Here is a 16386-nt window from a genome sequence, read left to right as displayed (position 1 = left end):
GTCCAGCCTGTTACTAGGAGGGACAAGGGAGTTGGAGAGAAGGAGATTGAAGAAGTTTTGCAGTAACTCGAGCACAGAGGCAGCAGCAGAGGTGGTGTTGAGGAAGAGGCGAGCACTGTCACCAGTGTCATCTGTAGAGGTACCTTGGAGGGTGGGCCCAAGGGAGAGAGAGGAATTCTACTGACTGCAGAGGTTCGGAGCCTGGTCATTGAGCAAATGAGATTCAGAGGGGTAGGAGCACTGATGGAAAGTTATTTCCTTTTTTAACTTTTTAAAAAACCAATGTAGGGCTCGAACTCATAAACCATGAGATCATGACCTGAGCCGAAGTTGGACACTTAGCTGACTGAGCCGCCCGGGTGCCCAGAAAGTTATTTTTGAAGGATACTAGGGATATAGGGGTGATGGAGAGAATGGGAGAGGACAGCTGAACGTGCAGAGACATTCTGAGGTTGGCAAAGGGTGAAGCTGCTGGGGCCCACACCGCGTGCACATTCCAGATCCAAAACGTCCCTGGCATATAGATATTGTGAAGATCTCCTTGCCCTTGGCCCCACAGTGTGTCCTCTGTACTGTAACTACACTGAGTTTTCCAAATCTGATTCTTTAACATTCAACATGTTTGAATTACGCAACTACCTCCCGTAGGTGCAAGTTATGCCTCTGTTTAAAGATGACACATACAAGAGGAATTTCTAAACTCTTTACCATGGTTTGTATGTCTTCTGATGATCCGGCCCCTGTTTACCAGTCTCATCTCTCTCTTCTCCTGACTGTATACCCTACAGTCCAGCCCTGCTGAGCCGCTTGACCTCTTCCAAAAGAGCTTGGCCTCTGTCTCTGAATACCACCTGGTAACTTCTGTCACAAACCTTATAACACTACACAATCTCATTTCTGTCCATTACCTATGGGTAGGGATTGGGTTTTGGTCACTGCTGGTAAACTGTTAATGTCCCACACATGTTTTGTAACAGAAAAGAATCATTTGGAATATCGTGGATAAAATTCTCTTAGTTGACTCTTACCCCTGTGATTCCAGGCTCCAACAAGAGAGCCTCTGCAGAATCCCCTTCCAGAGGTCTAACCCATGGGGAGCCGGGAGAGTGCCTTCTCTAGCTTGCATGACTGAAAACTAGTGCTGTCGGTGCAGGTCTATGGGCAAATGGTGTTTTAAGGGCAGACTTGTCATGGAGGAAGGTGGAAGTGGCAGCTCCCATTCCTTCCTCCTCAGGAGGAAGAGGGTGGTGTGTTGGCATCCTTAAATCCCCAGAACAGAAGAAAGGATGGCGAGGAAGGTCAATGGTGAAGTTCATCTGTTCATTGCTCAACAAATATGTTTTGGGTGTCTCCCACAAAGTAGCCATGATAGGGGTTGGAGTACAATGGTGAACAAGATGGACACAATCCCTGCCCTCAAGTAGCTTGCAGTCTAGTTGAGGAATACACACAAGAACAAATGTATAGGAAGGCTGATACCTGCTAAAAGAGAGAAAGTACCAGAGAGCGGCTACCAGAGAGTACAGGATGGGAGCTAACCCAGATTGGGAGACCAGGAAAACCTTTTGGAGGAGATGTCTTAGCTGAGTCTGAGAAAGTGTAGGGTTAGGTTAGCTGGGCCGAGTAGAGCAGAAGAATGTTCCAAACAGAAGGAACAACATATCTGGAGACCTGAGGGTGAGGGAAAGCATAGTACTTTTCAGGAACTGGAGGACATATTTTATGGTGGGAGCCAGAGTGCAGAGTGTGTATGAGTGTGGCAGGTAAATACAAGTGAATGGGTAGGTGGGAGTCAAGGAATAAAACAGCTGGAAAAGGAAACCAGTAAATCTTGGCGGGATCTGGGTCATGTAGGGCTTTATAAACTACATGAGGATTTGGATTTTATTCTGAGAAAATGAAGATCATCTACAGGGCTCAGGCAGGTGACAAACATGATCACATTCCTATTTTATTTTTATTCTTTGTTTAAATGTTTATTTGTTTGGGGGTGGGGAGGGGCAGCACGTGAGAGAGAATCCCAAGCAGGCTCTGCACTGACAGTGCAGGGCCTGATCTCACAAACCTCAAGATCGTGACCTGAGCCGAAATCAAGAGTCAGACGCTTAACTGACTGAGCCCCCCGGGCACCTGATCACATTCCTGTTGTAGAATGCTCACTCCACTTGCATGTTGGCAAGACAGGAAGGTGGCAGAGGCCAGTTTTTTCGGCACTTGAAGTGAGAAGGGACAATGGTTAGAGGCTGTTCAGGATATGTTTTGCTCATGGGTAATTCATTCCTTTGTGCCAGAGGCCTGTGGGACACAGAGATGGGCCTGCCAGATCATTAGCCTCATGGCCCTCCCCAACACAGATCCTTTTCCAGGAAAAGTCTCTTCATCCTTGTGGCCAGTACTGGCTCCAGTGGCTAAATGCCCTCTCCTCCCCCCAATTCCCACTTACGGCTTGCCATGGAACAGGTCTCAAGGAGATCAGAGGAAAGAGACGAGTTCCAAACCGATCTGTAGGGAAAGGGCAAGAGAGGAGAGGATACAGCCAAGGGAACGGGAATGGGACAAAGACCCCTAGACACAGAGCAGAGATGTGAGCCCAAGACCAGAGCGTGAGGCCCACACACTCATGCGTGCACCCACACAGACCTGTGGAGTACCAAGGAGAAGGGCCAAAAAAGCTCCCTGTTTATGAAGTTCATGTTTCCTAAAGGTGGAGCTGAACTTAAGCTCCTGTGAAAAGCAAACTGTGGAAAATGCCAGTGATTCAGGGTGGAGGGAATTAGCAGTAGAAAAAAAGGGAAACAGGTCAACCACCCCCATGCTTTCATCCTCAGGGAACTTGAAGCTTGATTTTGCAGGATGCATAGGAAAGTAGTCATTGGCTTCCCTCTATTATGCTCTACTCAATTTATTGCTTGGAGAATAAAGTGCCATTTTATTGTTCAGATTCATTGCATGAAATGCAAATATGCAGCCAGAGTTCTCTAATTAGTATCCAGAGCGCTGCCTGGGCTCTGTGTGTGTACGTTTGGTCTTCCCCGCTTAGAACACAATGTGAAAGGGTAAGATGATTCACTCACATTACATCTCTCTGATCCTAGTAGTCTAAACATTTGTGCAGTCTTTTGTTTCAAACCGAGAACTCTTTATAAAAAAACACCTCCTGAATATCAAGTTCTGTGCGTGACTTTAATTAATCATTAATGTGAAAATTTACTGATTAGTGCACTGGCTAAATGGGTTGTTGCTTCTTTTCAATTTCACAAAAAGAAATCATCCCCCGCCCCCCAATCACACACGCACACCAAACTGATAACAACTGACATCTGATTAGAAAAGGCAAAACTAATTAGGATGGGTGCAAAGGGGATTGTTTGAGTCACCTACGTTAATGCACATTATAGTTAAATATCTGTCAGATTTTCCATTAACCCTCTTGCATTTCCATTTCTAGGATCAAATCTATTTCTTAACCTCATACCCCCTTTTCCCCTAGTTGGAAAGTTGGTATTCAACAGGCTGAATTACACACTAATGCTTTAAATGCACATCTCTTATTGATGGATGCAACACGCTGACAAAGACCTTGGAGTGAGAATAATAGAAGTCATTCCCCTAAGTGTGGATTTAAACCCTATGCATTATGATTCCAAGGCTAACATGCTCTTCTTGTTATTGTGTTTATTTCCTTATTGAGGGATACAGGAATTAATCGTTGCTTTACCAATTCACTCTATTGTGCTCTGAGCTATTACATACTAGGATGACAAAATAAAATAGAAATGAAAGTGGAATATCCAGCAAATAGAGCTCTACTCTGTAAAAGGTTAAAACAACACATTCAAAGTTGAACGTGTAGACTCAGGGGAAAGGTTCATGTGATTTGGGCTTAGTTATTAACATACAGAGAGGATTATAGTATATGCACCCAATAAGAATCCAGTAAGTATTAGCAGCAGGTGTCTCTTTCAAATCATAAGCCCATTGAGGGGAGGGACCATGCCTTTCTGATCTTGCAAAGAGGGCTCTTTGCATCACTTAATCTTTTAATCTCCAATTCCTGGCACATTGTAGGTGCTTAATAAACTATAATCATATGAATGCATACCCGAGTTACAGTTTTACCCTATTGTTAAACTCTAAGGGTGACCCCGGACAGTTCCTAAATCTTGCTGGATCGTGTTAAAGAACGAGAAAGTGAGTGAATTTTCTTTATCATTGAAAAAAGCTAACAAAACTCTTCAACTTTTTCCTTTAAAAACTGAGTCACATACCACTCCCCTGGGTATTTTGCATTTTTATCTGGGATCAGAGACACCACGAAGCCCGGCAGCAAATCAACCTAGCCCAGATGCAAGACTATGATGAAAACAGCTCAGTTTGAAAACACTCTCTGATCATTCAATTTTTTAAAAACTTTTCTTTTTAATTTTATTTTTTTCCCCTTACCATATCATGCCTTCTTCTTTGCTCTGAGTAGTGGCATCAGTGTCCAGAACTGTGCCTGGCCTAGAGCAAGCACTCAACACATATTTTTTGAATGAATGAAGAAAAACTATTGGTCGAGTTCAGAATGGGGCAGTACTCAATTTAGCTGGAGATCTTTAGTTTATGGCTCTTCGTAGGGCAGACCAGGAAACATAGAGAGCTGAGGATTCAGATGAGTGAATTTGTTTGGAGATCCTTCCCTGCATCAGAATTGCCTTACATTTTCCCTGAGGTGGAAATGAATGGGGTATGTAGACAGTCATGAAATTTCAAACAGACATCATGAGAAAAAGGCCCTGTGAGCCTACCTAGTTCCTTAACGTACGCAGCACAGTAGTTATTAATGCTGGGCTTAGAATCAGACCAGTTACAAACTGTAGTCCTAAGTTATTTAAACCTCATTGAGCCTCCATGCTCTCGCTTGTAAAAAAAAGAGGCTGAGAACATCTACCACTTGGGTTATTTGTATGCGGCACAGAATTGGTACTAATGTCGGAGACAACAAACCACCTAACAGAAACTGATGAAACACATGCAAAATCCCTCCTGCGAATCTTGCCAATCAAGATTCTTCCATACAAATCACAGAAGCACACGTGTCTGGGAATTCAGTCGGCATCCTAGCTTTTGCGCTAGTTTTGGGGAATATTAAAAACAAAGTTTTATTTTTCTTTTCGACTCGCAAGATTCGATGATAAACTATCAAAGACAAGATGAAAATGCAAACATAATGTTTGGTCTGCCATGGACGATCCTCGGAACGCCTGTGCCAGCCCTCGTCCCTCTTGCCAGCACAGCCCAGCCAAAGTGAGTCACGATGCAAATCACCAAATTGTCAAGGGTCATTTGCAACAATCACCTCGAATCTCTTGGGGCTTTATCCCAACTTCACTCCAGATTTCATGTCGTCTGTACTTGACCCATGACCACAGATTTGATTCCACCTTGTGGCCTCACTCCTGGATTCTGAGTATATGGACTGATTTTGTGTCCCAGCTGTTTAGGACATTGGGGTGGGCTTATATTTGACCCTTCACACTCCTGACTTCTTTTAACCTGGTTCTAGCCTCTAAACCCAAACCCTGGCACTAGCCTACCTAGCTGATCCTTTCCCCAACCTGTAGCCCCCAGCAAAGAGGTGGTTTGGAAGTTATACTGTTGCACAACATCGAATTCATAATTATTTTCCCATTAGAAAAGGCATTCCCAGCTGATTCAAGGTTCTGTCTCTTCTCTGGCACTCTCACTGGGCAATTACAAGGATTTGTCAGTAGACGAGAGGTACAGTGATTCCTTCACCTTCAACTGGGTGCTCATCTTTAAGATCAGATATATACAAAATTACCTTAAGAAGAAGACAGAACATTAGACTTGTCTGATTTATGCCAAGGGTTGACATGTAGAGTAGTGAAGGATAAACTTGGCTAGGTAGAGAGAGTGGGGTGACATTCTTAATATATGATTGAGGAGCTTGGCTTTAAACTAAGGAGGAAATGTACAAATTTATGTTTCGGTCATAACAAACCATCCATTCACTGGCTGCATTCCCTCTCAGAATTTTTAGAGATGGGATAATTCTAGACCAAATATAGAACTCACTCGAGTTTCATGGATCTAATGTTAGAAAAAAATTACACTTTTAAGTGTCTGATTATACAGCTCTGAAAAAGATCACTTTTTGGTTCAAAAGGTTAGAGATTTTGGATTAAACTCTCATGAGCCCTAGTGAACCAATAACTCTTTCACACCTTAAACAAGTATTCAGTGACTTGAAGATAAATCAGAACTGCATGCATTATATCCTTCTCCTGCCCTCTCCCATAACCTTCAAATCAGAAAAGGAAGGAAATTATAGCCAGGGGGTGTTTCCATTTGCCAAGCCCCAAACATCAGCAGGACAGAGTCACTGAAGACATTTTGTGAAATACCAAACACCATTTGTTCTCTCAGGCTCCAGAGAAGGGATTACTTGAAACCACCCCAGGCATGGCACAATAAAGAGGTCTCCAACAATTCAATTATGTCACATCCATGTCCTAGACACCATTCACATCTAGGAGAACAGAGATGGGTATCCAGTAAAGACAGAGGGGCACAGCCTCCCCCCAATTTGTTCCTTGCCCGAACATGTAGATCTGTCTGGGTGCAGAGCTCCAAAGTGTGAAGAGAAGGCCATCTTTGCACACTCCACCGGGTACATTACAAGCAACTGTTCGACAAATTCAATCCACCATCCTGCAGCACAAAGCCCAGATTTCCACCATTTCCAAGGCTAAAGGGCTCCAATTAGCAAATCCCATAGTAAATCTTCCTATGTTTGACATAAAGTGAGTATGACAAGCAGAAAAAATTCATGACCAGTGCTTTCATTTAAGATGCTCTCGTTGATAAACTTGAGAATTGCTTAATTCCCAATCTCTCCCCTCCTATAATTTAGGTCCTGAGTTACAGAGAGTTTGCTAATCTGAAATGAGAACACATATTTGTACTGTCTGCTATAAATGGTGGGGTTAAACCTATGCTGCCTGAGCTGAGAATAATTGGCAATATACTAGATGAGACAATAAGAATTAGAAAAACCTTCAAAATATGCTCATCCAAATGAAAGTTGCTTCTCAAAATTATCATCTTGGGAAGAACTCATTTTTCATTTTTGTCTTCAGAAAAAGTTCGCAAACCAAACTTTAAATCCAGTCCTATCCTATTAGTTATTTCTTGGTTTTGACCCAAAGCAGCTTTACCCATCTCTACTGTTTTCAAAGATCACCCTGGCAAGGATGAATATTATTGCACTGGTAATAATCCACTCAATGTGCTAAAAGCTCTGAAGACAATCACCAGAGGGAAAAAACCCGTAACTGTATTAAACGATAGCACCCTTATTAGCATAAGTCCAGCCTCCCAAAGGTGAATGCTTTTAAAACGGCAACACATATTTGACTAGGGTGCTCTGGTACACTTGCTTACAACTCAGGCACAGGATTTCTGAATCCTCCCTCTTAGAACTGTTGACCAGGAAGAGACAATTTGATTCAATCTACAAAGTTAAGATAAAGCTGTAAATAGGTAGCCATGGCCAGCCGGTATAGAAGGGTCTTTAGCTTGAAATGGTGCTTCCATTTTTACCATATGTGGCATCATATGAGGCACATTCACTGGAAAAAGTTAATTATTATCTAAGGCATTGAAAGATGTTTGCTGATTTGGCCATTAGAACCCACTGGTGTGCTTGGGTCCTGGAAGCTTGGGTGAGGACCAAGAGGTCATGAATGTGGTAGACAGTTGATATAAGCAATGGAGCCAGAAGCAGGACCAAGGATATTGGAGGTAGCAGGAAGGCTCCCAAAGAAGGGCTGATGGGGCACCAAAGAGGTATGTTTCTTCTTGTAAATTTCCTTTTTTGGTTAGCTCCATAATGTTCACCCTCAGGAGGGTCAACAGTCATGCAGACATTTTTTTTTTTTTATTCTTTTCTTTAACAGCTTTGAAGGTTGGAGATGAAGAGTTTCTTTCTCCCCAAAGGACTTAATCTACTCCGCAGATTATGTAAAAATGGTTCAATATTATAAGAAATATTATTTCTCAGAATTTCACCATGACCCTCAAATGGTCATTCATTTCCCAACAAATCCTACCTGTGAGCTGTAGAGCCTAGTGGCTGAAAGTACAGCCTTCAAAGTAGATCATCGGATTCCTGGCTCTGCTACTTTAGAGTAGCAGAGTGTGTGACTTTGGAAAAGTTACTTAACCCCTCTGTGCCTCAATTGCCTCACCTGTAAGATGCAAATAACGGTATTTCCTTCATATAGGTGAAATGAGATACTGTAAGTAAGAGAGACACATGCCATGCCATACAGGGTACATAACAGATACTACCTTTATTAACTATAAATTATTATTTAGCTCCTTCCTTATTATTTCCATTTTTATGATCTGAAGTCTGGGCCTAGGGAGGGTAAATCGCTCCCCACTCCCCATACTGCTGGACAATAAAAGAATCAAGGATATTGTTTCTCGGCCTTTTGGCTAAGATCAAATGAAGAATCAAGGATAGGTTTCTTTTATTCCTCTAAAACTGTTTATGTTAGAATTTGAGACTTACTCCAGTACATCTCCTACATAAGAGTAATACTTGTCAAAAAATATTGGTGTCATATGTGGTCCTTTCCATGATTATCACGATTGCCAAAATTATCTCATTTTATTCTAAAAAAATCCTAGGATATATTGTTAATCAGCCTTGTTTACAGGTGAGACAATTCAGGCTTAGTGAGGTCCAGTGACTTGCTTGAGGTCACACAGGGAATGTCAGACTAAGAATCTGAACCCAGATTCGTCTAAACTACAAAGGCTATCCACGCTGTTAGGAAGTAGTTCCACAATACCGTTTGTTTATAAATGATCCCCAAATTACCTGCGTTAAGAAGAAACTCTGAAAATATACTCATGAGTCTCCTCAAGTCCCTTCCTCGTCAACTGCAATTAACACGCCCCCCCCCCCCCCGCTGCACCCCACATATACCTCTTAAGTGGCTAAGAGGGCCAAGCTTTACTTGGTGCAGAGCTCTTGAATCCCAGTTGAGCCCAGGGTTCTCCTGGCACACATCTAGGGCAAAGGTGAGCTTGGCTACAGTCTGTGGTGCCTTGTGGTATTCTTTTCTGGGCAGTCACCATGAAAACTACTCTAGGAATGTGACTGGAATTAGGCTCAGTGCTGTCATACTATCCTGACATACTGATTTGACATGGAGCATGTTGTCTTTGTGCTGGGAAACCAGTGCAGATCTGTCAAATTACACGCACAAAGCAACATTCAGACTTCCTTCCTTCCAGGAAGAGTTTCCTCTCTCAAGTTCCCTGGGGATCTGAGCTTACTCACCAATATGTGCTCTGCAGGCACAGAGCTATCTCCTCCTCCTATTCATGTCTGGGGCAGAATAAAACTTCTGCTTTATGTTAATCACAGGATATAAGGTAACCACAGATATTTTTTTCGTTTGTGTAGTGATGACGATTTCATCCTTTACATGTAACGCAGGCATTACTTTCTCCAAAACACTTTCCCTTGTAGGGTAAGACACCCAACCACTGGGCTATCATGTTATTACCCTTTCCATAGTATTAAAATGGTAGTTTTAAGGCCTGTTTCCCTCCACAGAATGTGCTTGCAGACAGGGCCCATGCCTTATTTAATGCACCAGCATGGAGTCACAGCTATTATGATGGGTTGGGCATTTATACGTTTCATCAGTTGGTGTGGTGTATACTGGCCATTACATATTCTTAATGCCGTGTCTGGGCTTATTTCAATATTCAATATTTTAATACCCGCATAACCACAACAGCCTGCATATGGCAGGTACTCAGGACGATGTTCACGTCCGCTTCGTGACCGATTCACCGACCGGATGAATAAACACTTGGGCGTATCAGAAACTTATGGGCAACTGGACACGTCACTAAAGGCATGAATTATAATGCAACATTCTTAATCAGCAAGAGACTTTGGTCACTGCAGATTGCAATGGCAGTGACTGTTCTACAAGGAAATACTAACTCTTGCCTCCAGATGCCCCAAGCGAGCCAGGCTTCACGAGGCCTTCCTGGGAATCCAACAAGACCACTCCCGTCTTTGTGGTCTTGACTCTGTCCCCACACAAAGGTAGCGGCAACCAAAGTGTAATGACCAAGCTGAATGGCCTCTGGGTCCTCCGTGTTTGGAGTAGCAAACTTACGGCCTTACCTGTCTGTGCTGTTGGGAGACTTGATACCCCAGTCCTGTGATGGGCTGGTTCTGCATTTTCTGAAGCAGGATCTTTTGCTGAAGAGGCAAGGGTGACCTTAGCAAAGGCTGGCTTGACAGAGGCTGGGCAGGCTGGGATGGCGGCGGCTGCGGCTGCGGCTGCGGCTGTGGCTGCTGCTGCGGCTGCGGCTGCGGCTGAGCTGAAATCGAGCTCTGTGGCGGCTGTTGCTGTGGCTGCTGTTGCTGTGGCTGCTGCTGCTGTGGCGGCTGCTGCGGCTGCTGCTGGGTGTAGTGTAGGAGAGAAGGCTTACTCTGGGAAGGCAAAACAGAAGGCATCTGCTGGTTTGCTTGATCTGAGTTAAAATGGAACAAAGGCTTAGTGTTGCCATGACGGGGCTCCATGGCCGTGTGCGGGTTGTTAATAAAACTTCGACTGAGATCCTGAGGCTTTTGCTGCATGAGCACATCCAGGTGCCCGCCCTGGGCCGACGGGCTGGCCTTGTACATGTAGTTAGCCAGCACCTTCGACTGGCTGCTGCCGCCGGCCACCCCAGGCATGGGGGAGCTCTGCGGGCTGAATGGCTGCTGACCGAAAGAAGGGCTGGGGATCTTCTCCTGCCCGAATGGACCCGGCGATGGCCCGGCGGAAGAGGGCAAGGCTGACCAGCTGGGAGGCTGGTGCTGCTGCATCCGGGCGTGCTGCTGACGGTTGGCAGCGATCTGTTTGAGCTGCTGGGCATGGGACACCTCCTGCCAGCTCGGCAGGGCCCGGCTTGCTCCTGAGGCTGTCTGCGGCTGAGCCTGGCTCTGCGGGACAGAAGGGACTGGGGATGAAGTGGAGAGGGCAGAGGTGGCCATGGAGAATGCAGGGCCGGCTGATGGGGGTCTCAACTGAGGAGAGCCCGAAGGACCCTGGGTCAGGCCGGGGGAGTATTCACTTTTGATCACTGTCTTCTCCATGGGCAAGGAGGGCCTGGGAGTGCTCCTCTGGCTTTGCTGCCCCAAGTCAATGTTAAATGGGTCATCCTGCTTGATGGTGGCATTGATCATGTTCTCCAGCTCAAGATCACTCATGGGAGGCACAGATATGTTGGTCAGTTCATTGAACAGTTCCTGCAGCTCTGGATCCATCAACTGCTCTACAGGGTCGTCTCCGTACCTATTGGAAAAAATATTCTCCTGGGTCATCTGGCCATCCATGTGCTTACTACATGATACAGTCTCTCCTGGTTCCTTCTTCACTTCCTTCAAGCCCATGTTGAAGATGCCGTTCCCAGGAGAATGTGTATGTGGTGGCAGAGTGTTCGTCTTCCGCAGGGGTGCCTGGCTCATGGGCAAGGTCCCTGACATCATCTGATTTTGTCCATTATTTACTTGGAGGCCCCCTTGTCCTGCAGAGAGGTTCTCCCCGACACGGATTCTTTTGATATCAAGGAATGAGTTGTCGACAAAGCCATTGGGCCTCTTGCTGTTGGCAGGAGACAGGTTAACTACTTGTTTTCTTTTCAAGGAACCCTGGAGCTGGAAAACAGAGGGGGAATAAAAAAGAAAAATGTGAGCTATTAATCCAGAAATGCTTTTTAGTCAAAAGAGACATAATATTTAAGTGGGTTCTCCCCCCCCCCCATTTATACACAGGATGAAATTAAAAAGAAAAAGATACAAATGGAGCACAGTTTGGAATATAATGAAACTCACACTGGTGCAGACCAAACAGATTAAAGCTGTTTCTGGAGGAGCAGGTCAGTTAGTGGTTCGAGATCCCATCGGCTCCCGCGATTGGTACACAGGTCAGTGGATGAAAAATACTTCACATATTGTCAGGAGTTATTGATAATACCCACAACCCGTCACCAAATGGAGTTCTCTGGAGCAGGCCCAAATGCTCCACGCGCATGCACACACAACCCCACTCTGCTGCGGAGAACTGGGAGCGAGCACAATTTTGACCAAGATGGGAAACACCAAAGAGTCGAAAGCCAGGACCCAGTTTCCAGGTTCTTCTTTTCACAGATTCATCGGTGAAACCCTTCATCACTATTATCCTCCAAGTACGTAATCAGCATAGTTGTTGTATTCAAGCAGGTAGCGTGCCTGCTGTTCTATTTTTCTTCCTATAATTCTGCGGCTTTGCATTTAAGCCCGTGCAGCAACGCTGTGTGGGTGCAAGGAAGCCATGAGATTATCCTTTATCAAACGAGACGCTCCAAGCACAGATTTCCCTGGGGATTCACTTCTTGTGCTCCCAGTCTTGAAAACTTAAAGCCAAAACCAAGGTGCAGAGAACTGGTACTACCCACTGGTTCAGAGCTCAGGCCCTGGAGCTGGCTGAGTGGAGCTCAAATTCCTGTTCTATCGCTGAGTACTAAGCGACCTTGCCACTTTACTTATCTGAGTCTCAATTTCTTTATCTGGAAAATGGGGACGATAGCCCTTAATTCATAGGAAGAAATGAGACAATGCATGTACAAGTTTGGCACAGTGTTGTTGTCGTAAGAACTCAATCAATTACAGTTTACAAAAAAATGACTTACTACGTTCTCAAAGAGGAGAGCCTCTCTAAACAGCAACATTAACAACAAAATGCTGAAGTACTTCGTGCACTGACTCAGTGATTAGATTGTGTTACATGGACTTTAGATATCATAGGGAAAGGAATTAAGGACCATACGATCATACCAATAAATCAATAAGAAACGACACATTCACCATGGATCTTGAGATCCTTGTTGGTTTGCCTCTAAAGTGTATCTATCCAAGTGCGGCTTTCCGAGTGTCATGGACCCACTTAAATTATTTAATGTTTGTTCAGAATAATTATAAAAAAACCTGAGGCAGGATACTTCCCGGATACAAAATTCTATCACTTTTCTTTCCCTTCCATCTCACTACCACTCCCTCACCCTCCTGAAGATTTCTAGGTAACCTAATTAGAGAACGAAATTAACCTAACTGAGCATCTATTATATGCCAACTGCTTTAAATATGGTTATTTTTCTTAGTCTTTACAAAAAAACATTAGATCTGTATTAATTTATAGCTATTATTTTATAGAGAAGAAAACCAAGGCTCAGAGAGGCTAAATAACTTGCCCAGTGTCACACAGCTAGTAAGTGGTAGACTTTTAACTCAGAGTCTGTGTAATTCTAAAGCCTGTGGCGTTTCTACATATTATGCTGCAATCAGCTTGTTTAGGGCTAGGGTCTGCCCAGCATGAAAAGGCCAAGGGCAGTGAACACAGAGACATTCTGTATCTCTGGTAAAATGATGAGGAATATGGGAATGGCCAGGATGCAGTTACAGGGCCAAATGTGAACAGTATGTTTCTTGTCATTTAGTTCATCAATTCCTATTTCAATAATCCCTTATCTGTGGTTTTGCTCACTCACAAGTGCAATATAGTTAGCGTGGATGCTCCATGCTGTTATAGCCAGTTTTTACCTTTTCCCATTGCTAATTGGTAATCAGAGAAAGGAACCTGGCCTAAACTGGGCCAATAAGTTCCTTCCATGGGAATACTGGAATTGGAGAAAGTGAGACCAGGCTTTCTTTGGATGGCTGCATGGTCATTATAAAACTTGTGAGTTGTTGCAACATGTCAACCAAAGCCACAGAGGAAGTGAGTCTGTAGAAAGAGAGAAGACTTAACACAGGGAAGGGAGACACAAGTTTTGGCAACATTTGAGGGCTGGATTTCAATCCCAGGTCTGTCTGTCTCTTGCCTTGTTTTCCTCGGTACACCGTGGAATCTTTAGAATAAATGCCCCTTTTAGCTCGAGCGAATACAAGTTGGGCTTCTGGTATCTTCAGCCAAGGGGCCTAACCAAGTCCCGTAACCAAGTCCCGCGAGATTTCACTTTGGGCGGTGAGCAATTTGCAGCAAGACATAGGCGTACTTTGCACCTGGGTCTGAAGGTCCCCGCTGGGCCTCCTCTACTGTCTCCTGCATGTTTTGCTGACCGCTAAGCTCTCTACTCACTAACGTAGGCAACCTGGAAGGACACTGTCAGCCCTCACCTCATTCAGCAGACACTCAAGAGGGGCCCCCATCAGTGCTTGGAGGGGGGGGGGGGGTCAGGAAGAACACAGACCAGAGAGGCTCAGCCATGTTACTTCAGGAGGGGCCAAAATGTTTATTTCAGCCTAAGTTACATTTTGAAAGTTTTTTCATAACGAGGAAAGAACAAACAAAGGAGTACACTCTTTTTCCAGGTTTGGGTTATTGCCTTTGATCTATTTTCCACTGCTTTGAAAGAACCTGTTCTGCCAGATTCTCCCACTGCTCGGGCCCCTCCCTAAGAAGTGGGAAGCAGCAGGGCACTTTCTCTAAGCCATCCCGATTGGAGACGCAGTAACAGAATTAGCGCTGGCTGTGGTAGCGGTAATAATAATAGTAATAGTAATAATAATAATAATAATAATGATAGCATAGTCCTTTATTGAGGGCGTGTGTGCTTGGCATGATGGGAAGTTCTTTGTATGGATAATCCTCACGACAACTAAGAATCGTCACCACACCTCCATGAAGTTGATATCTTTCCTACGCAGCGTCCTCCCCGTCCCCAGTTTTACAGATGAGAAAATAGAAGTGCGGAGACTGAGACTTCAAGGTTACGCAAATAACACACAGCAAAGCCGGGAATCAAACCAAGTGTCTCCACAGCAGAGCCTGTCCTGTGTAGTAAATGGCATCAGTGGCATCCTTTATAAACAGTGTTATCTCTTAGAACACTTTCCTGCCCAGACCTAGAAAATAACAGGCACTGAAGGAGTAAGAATGGTTTTTTAGGCATATGTGTGGTGTCAGGACCAGCACAGCTGGATGGATGACTTAAAGTGGGGAGCGGAAGTCCTCCTTAAGTGACTGCATTGTGCCAGTAGATCAAAGACATTCCTTCAGGACTCCATACTTTACCTACCGAGAGAATTTGGGGGACAGTCTGTGTCCTGCTTCATAGAACTTTCTAATCAAATTATGTCACCAAGACCCACCAAATGCACAGCCCCAGTAGATACCAAACTACTGGCACAATACAGTCAATGATTCTCCAAGTTCAACCTTTACTTTGACGTATTTCCTTTGCTGCATTAAAATTTCTCCAACAGATATATGGCTTTGAATTACGGTATAGAGTCTCTAAAAGTTCTGTGACAAAATACAAATATTCTAGAAGGAGTAGAGAAAGAGCCCAGTTAGTCACTAATACCTCAGTGAGAAATAGTTTATCAGAAAAATCATTGCTGTTTTACCAGGCCAAAAATAGTCCCAAGAAGTGAGACTCAAACGGAGGAATGAAGAGCTGGGTTTAAACTGAGAAGGAGGGACAGGCCTAGGGGAGTTAGGAGCTCCACACCGGGAACTTTTGAGTGATTGGGCTAGCCGGGGTTGGGGAAAGGACCAGCAACTTCCAGAAAGCAGTTAATAACAGCGAAATGGTAGAGGGAAGAGTCTCCACAAATAGATCTCTTACTCAGGGCTGACTTACCCATTAGACACTGTCAGGACAGTGCCCAAGGCCCATGGTAGTCTTAGGGGCCCACAAAAATGCTTGCATTTCTTTTAAAAACAGAAGAAAAACTGAAATTTTAGGTTGAAGAAATGTTTTAACACATAGCAATAATATATTTATCTTTACGTCAACAGAGTCATAAAATATTATTTTTAAATTGTGCAAGGGAGGGTTTGCCTGGGTGGCTCAGTCAGTTGAGCATCTGACTCTTGATTTTGGCTCAGGTCATGATCTCACGGTTCGTGAGTTCGGGCCCCTCATCAGGCTCTGTGCTGGCAGCATGGAGCCTGTTTGGGATCCTCTGTTTCCTCTTTCTCTGCCCTCCCCTGCTTGTGCAAACTCTTTCTCTGTCTCTCTGTCTCTGTCTCTCTCTCTCTGTCCCTCAAAAATAAACAAATAAACTTAAAAAAGTTTTTTTTAATTGAGTGAGGGAGAAGGAGGGGCCCTCAATAACAAGAACACCAGACACCCACCAGAGGCTCTTACCTAATACTCGCTGTGTATGGATGGGTATTTTAAGATGGGTACTCTTAAAATACGAGTGGCATAGAGTCTAGCTTAATCTTCCCACAGCTCTCTGAATGTGTATCCTGATCCTCATTTTAGAAGTGAAGAGACTGCGGCTCCTGACAGATTACACAGTGAATGACA

The 16386-nt window shown here is 44.3% G+C and overlaps 1 protein-coding gene across 2 annotated transcripts in view; it reads right to left on the bottom strand.

Annotated features, from left to right (window-relative positions):
- The window catches only part of MAML2 (mastermind like transcriptional coactivator 2), a 347914-nt gene that overhangs the window by 101606 nt on the left and 229922 nt on the right, over positions 1–16386 (bottom strand). For both annotated transcript variants that reach the window (XM_058687399.1, XM_058687398.1), the window contains exon 2: positions 10226–11746. In XM_058687399.1, coding sequence (XP_058543382.1) covers positions 10226–11746 — 1521 coding nt within the window. The remainder of the gene's footprint in view (positions 1–10225; positions 11747–16386) is intronic.

This window comes from Neofelis nebulosa, chromosome 10 (assembly GCF_028018385.1).
Source record: "Neofelis nebulosa isolate mNeoNeb1 chromosome 10, mNeoNeb1.pri, whole genome shotgun sequence".
Taxonomy (NCBI): domain Eukaryota; kingdom Metazoa; phylum Chordata; class Mammalia; order Carnivora; family Felidae; genus Neofelis; species Neofelis nebulosa.
Note: the sequence above shows the minus strand (reverse complement) of the source record. Positions and strands in the feature narration are given on the sequence as shown.